This window comes from Belonocnema kinseyi, chromosome 1, assembly GCF_010883055.1.
Source record: "Belonocnema kinseyi isolate 2016_QV_RU_SX_M_011 chromosome 1, B_treatae_v1, whole genome shotgun sequence".
NCBI classification, from domain to species: Eukaryota; Metazoa; Arthropoda; class Insecta; order Hymenoptera; family Cynipidae; genus Belonocnema; species Belonocnema kinseyi.
Genome location: NC_046657.1, coordinates 88,005,732 through 88,013,496, shown reverse-complemented (window position 1 = coordinate 88,013,496; position 7,765 = coordinate 88,005,732). Strand labels below are relative to the sequence as shown.

Here is a 7,765-nt window from a genome sequence, read left to right as displayed (position 1 = left end):
GAGTTTTCAAATTCAGAAGAGGAGAAATGGGTTGCGCGCGCAACCCAGGCATTTATATCGTCTCCTACCAAATTCACACGGACATAGACGTGTCATAGCATTAGACCACGTCTCGTTTCAGATCTGGGATCACTGCCTTGCCTTCGTTTCATTTTCTCCCTTTTCGGTTTACTAGAAAGTTTCTGCATTAAATCCGTTTTTTCCTCGATGTTACTTGCTCCGCTAGCCACGAATCCAATTCAAATGCTCCCGCCTTCTATCTTCCCTGCCTCTATTTATTGTCGCGTTCTAGTTCTAGTACCTGTCTTGCCTTTCTCCGTCTCTACCCCACCCTGCTACTAACAACCCGATCAACCCAGTCCTCCCACCCTGTCACTAATCTGAAAACAACCTAACCTCAACTTCTACACAAATCTGTATCCATCTTCAAAAATATCTTTATCCCATTGTCGATCTCACAATCCCTCAATCAATCACTCATACCGCAAATATCCGAAAAACTCAGCATCAAAAATTCCCACTACCTCACACTTTCATGCCGGAAACGGAATCTACTTATACTTTAGTTTCAGACACTAAAAAATGGTGCCAATCTAATCGATTAATTTTTTCAAAAGATCGTGTTCACACGAAAACACATACATGCGTACACACAGCCTCATTCGTAAAAACCTTTTTTCCCGATTCAGAGAATGTAAAAAGAGAGTGAGATTGTTTGTTTGTCGCTTTTGTCGCTCTCTTTTTTCCTTAATTATAAAACTGTCTAATAAGTCCATTGCATACTTATTTACAAACACTCTTTTTCTCATTTTATCTCCTTTTATAAAATTATGTTACACGATTTGTCTTTCTTGAGTATGTTTTTGAAAAAACCGATTTTTGGAAACATACTTCTTGTTAAGCCTTCTTTAGCAATTTTGTTATGCAATTTGAATGTTTAAAGTTAATGTGTCTTAAAAATTTTTTTCTAAAATTAAATGAACAGAGACATTGCTGCCGTTCTCTAAGAGTTCGTTTTTTTGTGCTGGTCTCAAAAGTTCGTGGTAACTCTAAAATGCTTTTATTAATATTATTAAGCTTTACAAATTTTTATTAACTTGTTAAATCAAGTATGTATTATAAGGAAGCTATATAGAATCCTATATAGTTTCCTATGTTGGAAAGAGCGCTTTAATAAACGCCTAATTATGTATCATCAAAATTGTATCTCTGTTTTTGCAGAATCTGTTATTCTCGTTGATGAAGAGTATTTGTGAACCGATTGAATCTTTTCGGCGATAGCGTCTAGAGAGAAATTACGGAAACCTCCTATAATGGCAATAGCAAGAATTAAGAGTTTCCTCGATAGCAGTATCAAAAACATATCTGCGCCGTTAGACCACACGGCTACTCTGGAGCCGGAAATTGGCATAAAAATAGTCCATTCGCCAAATGACAAAACATTACTTGTGACAGTTCTCGGCGCTAGGCACTTACCGCAAAATTTTGGTTTTACAAGAGTCAACAGTTACGTAGTAAAGGTATGTATCGCATATCCAGGTCATAAGATAACAAATGTATATTTCATATTTGCGTATAAAAAGTAAGGAACTGAATATTGAGCTACATATTTTTGATTTATGCAATATTTCTATAGGATGAATTCAATCATAGATGAATACGGGTGAATCTCATCTTTATTCATTTCTCCATTTTTCTTTGCTGTCTTTATTAACGTGATGAAGTTTCACATATTTTCTGTAACTTAAATCAAGGCTCCAAATAATGTGATCAATTAACTTTCACTAATTTTAGATTTATTTTTAATGCCAAAGTGACCAAATCTGGAATAATATTTGCAGTGATGAGTCTGGTCTGTGGGTGCCACACTTTTTAAATTTTAAGTGCCTCGTAATAAATAAAAATTGCATTTCAACAGGTGAAACTGATACCCGGCAAAGAGAAATTCGAAACGACATCAAAAAATGAATCCTGGCCTCAATGGAACGAGGATTTCGTATTTCATCTTCGAAAAGAAACTAAGTCTAAGTTCGGCAAGTCCAAGGTTGTGGAAGAAGAGCTCAGTGGATCTAAATTCATCGTAGTCACCTTGTATGCAATCTTAGAGGAAAAGCCATTGATTGCAACTGAAAAGAAGGAGAATGCGAAGGAAAAGAAGGATAAAAGCGAATCTTCAAAGAAGGATGGAAAAAAGAAGGAAGGAGGCAGTGGTGCTTCTGGTTCCCAGGAGTCACACAAAAATAAGCTCTTACAATTAAGTCAATTTTTTGGTAGACCGTCGGACAAGGTTGCTGATCAAAGTGTTCCTGAAAGGAAAATTTTTGATAAAAGACGAACCCTTGGAGCTACAACCATTCCTCTAGATTCAAGGAATTTCACGACAAAAGCACCTAAAGCTAAGCATCAAAGTGATATTTCTACAGGTGATATGTGGAGAACGCTTAAACCGATTTCTAGTGGAATTGCCGGGGCAGAAGAAAGAGTGAGGAAAAGCTTAATAAATTTCTTCATAACTTTATATTTTTTGTAGTCAATCTGTTCATTGCTTCTTTTATTTAAAAATTTTGATATTTTAATTCTATTCTCGGTATTTACTAAAAGATAGATAGAGATTTAAGGAGAGGCAAACGTATAAACAAGGGTAGGGTTATCGGCAGAGTAGGATCTATGGCCAGAATTAAAAGAAGGTTAAAAAAGATAAAATGGCGATATATAATCCTATATTTGCACATACTGTGTTGTATGGTAGCAAGACCTGAACATACCAAGAAAAGGATAATAGTAAAATTAACGCGTTTGACATGCAGTTCTTGCGCAATGTATGCGGTAAAATGCTAATAAAGATCTGTTAAGATAGTTTGGGCATGTTGACAGAATGAAAGGTAAACGACTGACGAAACAAGTATATCGAGGTAAAGTAAATTACAGTGTGCCCAGATGCAGGCTGCAAAAAGAATTATTAGCATGAGACCGTAATTGGAAGAGAAATAAGAAGTCATAGAAATACAAGAGTTTGCATAAGGAAATGTAGGGATGTGAAGGAAGTTTACCCGGTATGCCAGGGCAGAAAAATTTGGCAATAAATAGTTGATAAGAGATGCATGATTAAAAGTGTCAGTGGAGTGAATGACGCCTGAAACGAAAGACCTAGGATACTAATGGGCCCGAGTGGACATCTTTACATAATGACTTAGTGATGCTCTTCGCCTGGGTTGCTTGCTAGAGAGATTAGGCAGCGACCTGGGTCAGAGCAGTGTTGCGGAATGAACGCGTTATTTAAATAAACAACACGAGAATTATAGAATAATCTAGAAATCTACACCCTCCATTTATACCGCCTCATACATTTCCCTTCCTCACATTTTTCATATGAATTCCCTGATCCCCGGTTAGAACTGAGTGAGTAACGCCTATTCCGAAAGGGATATGGCTCAATGGTATAATAATAATGATAAATTATTATTATTAATAATCCTCTCCAGCATAAATGTTGGATCCCTATAAACGGGCTCTCCAGGTTAAATGTTGGATACCCACAAGGCTCTCCAGTGTGATTGTCGGACGTAGATTTATCTTCTGTATAGAGATGAAGATCTTAATTTCGTCATACGTTCAATATACAGGGTGGAACATTTTAATCTATTATGAGAAATAACTCAGAATTTTGGTTGAATACAGAAAGATGATTCCAATAGAAGTTGGCGTATCTCATTCTATTTGCGAGATACGTTATATTCATTCCAATTTTAAACATCTTGAAGAAAAATGTAGATATCTGAAATAGTCCAAACCTGTAGATTGTGAATTTCTAACTTTCTCATAGATAATTTCAAAATTTTAATTTTTGATTTTTGATCCCTTTCAGCAGGTATGTAAAACCGGAAGCTCAGTAGATTAAAACGAGCAGAACTTGAACGGCACTGGGCAGTGCCGTTTCAATGCTTTTTCATCGGCAGGCATCATTCAGGCTATCTCAATAGAGTAGCTGACACTCAAGGGTCCTTTGTTAAGCTTTCGTATTAAAATCTAGAAATAGATTTTTTAATTTCAAAGTTAACAGCCTAAAACATTATAATGTGGAATCTACGGGTTTCGATTATTTCAGATATATAACTTAATATAAAATAAGTATAATATGAAAATTCATGAATTAAAATTTTTTTTAATAATTTGAAGGTAAATTTAAAAAGGGAGTGAGTTAGTGAGGGCCAATTATTGTAAATAATTCTGCCCGCCCGTTACGTGACTAATACAATACGACCATTATAGGGCCGTCACATTACTCTTAAGGTTGTATGTAAAAAAATCAATCTCTGGTTGAATTTTTGGAAAAAAGAGCTATATTTAAATGAAATAATGATTTATATGCTAAATCAATTTCAAATTTTTTAACCATACCGGTGCGGAGATAATTAATGTCAAAGTTGAGTACTTTAACATGTAGTTCATGAACAGTGCATAGGCAATCTTCACATTTTAATTTATAGTAATTAAACGCACTGGTAGAGAAATTTAAAAAATATCGGTATTAGTGCTGCTTGAAAATACAAATTAAAAAAAATATATCAATTTTTTCCACCGTATAGTTTCATAGATAATTCAATGAAAAACATTGAAATTTTAGTCACTTTCAAACTGATAAACATAACAGTATCGCTTTAATATCGACGTTGTACGATCTAAAAATCTGCCGCTGGCATAGTAGTTGTAACTATGCTTTTACACACATTCTACGAATTCTATGCCAGTAGCGCACTGAAATCTTCACCATGCGTTTCCGTGAAATTTTTTCAATGTAGTATGGCTTGACGGCGCCCCACGAAACTCTACTATTTGTACGGAGATGGGATTTACATACAAAGTTAAAAGGGTCCAAATCTCTCTATCTCTTCAGACGAAATCATTCAAATCAAGCCTGCAGATAGTTTGAAACTGGCCAGGCTATTTCGGCTGAGAATATTCTGAGATTTCCTATCACTAGGGAAGAGGAACATCCTTCAGCGAACATACCACCCGTTCCAGCAAGACCACCTTTGTAAATAGCCGCTAATGCCAACAAGAGAACTAGAAGATCAAAAATACACCAGAAAGACTTTCTCAGGATGGACAAATTAGCTGAAGCTAATACTGCTATCCCTGAATTGCTCCCTGAAGATGTTAATATCTGGAATCTTAACTGTGTAGTTTACGAGTAGGTGGTCTCCCTGTTTAGCGACAATAGCAGTATTGATACTTCAGTATGCCTGAGTTAAAACTGAGTTAAAACGGCGAAACAGCATGCATTAAATGTTCAATGCGTGATTAGCTACATAACATCAAATAAAAAGTTCACTATAAAAGTTAGGGCACTTGCTCGAAACTTGCGGCAAGCAAATCACAAGCTGAATAAGCCTTTTCTACTCAGACTTCCCGTCTATTTAACAAAACGCCATGTGCCGTTGGAAATTCGCATAGTTGAAGAGACATTTAAGTCTCCTGCTAACAAGTATATAAAGATACTCATCAGCTAAATGTAGACGCGTCAGATATCTCACTCTTTCGTGGCTTTTGCCACAGAAAACTGTTGCAACGTCCAGAGGAGTGTCTACTATTTACTGCTGAAGAAGTGAAGAAAGTTATCGCTAGTAGTAAGAACTTTTTAGTGGCAGGGCCAAATAAAATCAATCACTTTTAGTTGCCACAATTGCCATAATTTTCTGCCCTAGTATACCTTTCTAGCTTCCTTCACGTCCATGCATTTTCTCATGTAAGCTCTTGTGTTTCTATGACTTCTTATTTATCTACGAATTAGGGTCTTATGCTAACCATTCTTTTTGCAGTTTGTATCTGGACAGACTGTCAGTTGCTTTACCTTGGTAGACTTGTTTCGTTACTCGTTCACCTTTCATTCTCTCAACATGCCTAAACCATCTTAGAAAATTTCTTTCACATATTCCAACTAGTGTTTCCTCCACAACAAATTCTTTGAGGATTACCTGCTTACTCACTTTGTACAGTAAATTCGGTAAAAATATAGAATTATGTATTGTCCTTTCAGCTTTCTTTGATATATTTTTATTTCTGATAATGGGAACTGCTCTGCCGATACCCTTTTTACACTCGTTTATGCGCCTATCTAACGCCCCAACTATCTTTCCGTCACTAGTGAATAGGCTATCAACATATACGTACTTATCAACTTGTTCTATTCTTTCATCATTTAGGAGAATGTTGCACATTGTTTTCTCACCTTGTCCTTTAAACGTCATCATTTTCATTTTATTTACGTTAATTTGGAGGTCCATGTTCTTCAGTTTGCTCACCATTCTTTGCAAGTCATCGATTGATTCTGCCATCCCGAATAAAAATGCTTCGACTTTAGTTTGACTTGAATTACCCCCAATCAAAACATGCTGAAGTCGAAAAGTTCGACTTGAGCATGTCTCAGTTTTGAGGCGGAGCCAGGCTTCAATTTATGTCTTGAAGATAAGTTTTTATGTCTTGAAGACATAAATTTATCTCTTGCGTCCTATTTTTATGACTCCAACACGTGCGGTTTATAACTTCGAGCGTATAGCTGCCCTAACAAAAAGGTTATTTATAACAGTCATAAAAGCTAATCTTTGTTAATGGTTAAACAAGAGGTCGAAGTATTTTGGAGAGAAGTCTACGAAGTGCAGCATAGACTGGACGAAGACTCAGAAAATATAAATAGCTTCAAGGAGTTGTGTTGCCCTCATAACACCTGATAAAGAATGCCCACCCATCACTACCGAGGAGGTGAAAAAAGTATTAAGAGGGATGAAGAACCATTCCGCACCGGGACCAAATTGTATCAAAACCTTCTGATAGAAGAAGTTTTCTTCAATCCATCAGCATTTGGCCCGTATTTTCACCTCATATTTGAAGTCGGAAGAGCCGATTCCGGAGTGGTTGGTGGAAGGGCGCACAATACTCCTGCCGAAAATAGGCAACTTAGCTGACCCGAAGAATTGCAGGCCAATAACTTGTCTGAACACACTTTATAAGATATTCACAGCTATCCTAAACGATAGGATTGTTCGGACAATTGAACCTGTGTGGCAAGAAATATATGAACAATGAGGCTCAAAGAAAGGCGTAGCCGGATGTCGGGACAACCTGCTCATCGATAGATGTGTCTGCAAAGATGCATCATTCTACCAGCGTGACCTATCGATGGCCTGGATTGATTATCGGAAAGCTTACGATTCGACCTCCCATAGACTTATCATCTGTCTTTTGGAAATTTTAAAGGTTCATCCGCAAATAGTTAGGTGCATAGAGAGATTGGTGCCGCTTTGGAAAACCAGATTTACTATCTCATCTGGAAAAAATCGTGTGACAACTAATAAGGTCACCTTTCAGAGAGGTGTCTTTCAAAGCGACACCATGGGTCCACTCCTCTTTTGCCTTACATTATTGCCACTATCTCTAGCACTTCGCCATTCCGACGGGTACTTGTGCAACTACATCTAGCTCTAGGGATTGTCGAACGATATACTGAGGAAATTGGAATGGAAGTTGGATTAGGCAAATGCGCCAAGATTTATTTGAAGCGAGGAAAACTTAATGGCATCCCTGAAGATCCTGAGCTCGTTGATAGAAGCGCTATACGACACCTTTGCGCTGGAGAAACTTATACATACCTGGGCATGCCACAAATCCGCATTCAGGATGTGACATCTATAAAGGATACTCTCCAAAGCAGATACAAACGTCTCATCCGACAGATTTGGTCTTCCGAACTGTCGGCGAGGAACAAAGT

At 37.1% G+C, this 7,765-nt stretch overlaps 1 protein-coding gene across 2 annotated transcripts in view; it reads left to right on the top strand.

The window, feature by feature from the left end:
- LOC117173758 overlaps nt 1-7,765 on the top strand; it is a 33,302-nt gene that overhangs the window by 19,129 nt on the left and 6,408 nt on the right. The window contains exons 2-3 of one of the 2 annotated variants that reach the window (XM_033362427.1): nt 1,222-1,520; nt 1,919-2,482. In XM_033362427.1, the coding sequence (XP_033218318.1) occupies nt 1,314-1,520; nt 1,919-2,482 (771 nt within the window). In that variant the 5' untranslated portion in view covers nt 1,222-1,313. Of the gene's footprint in view, nt 1-1,221; nt 1,521-1,918; nt 2,483-7,765 lie in introns of those variants that run through there. The other variant, XM_033362487.1, reaches the window with a different exon arrangement.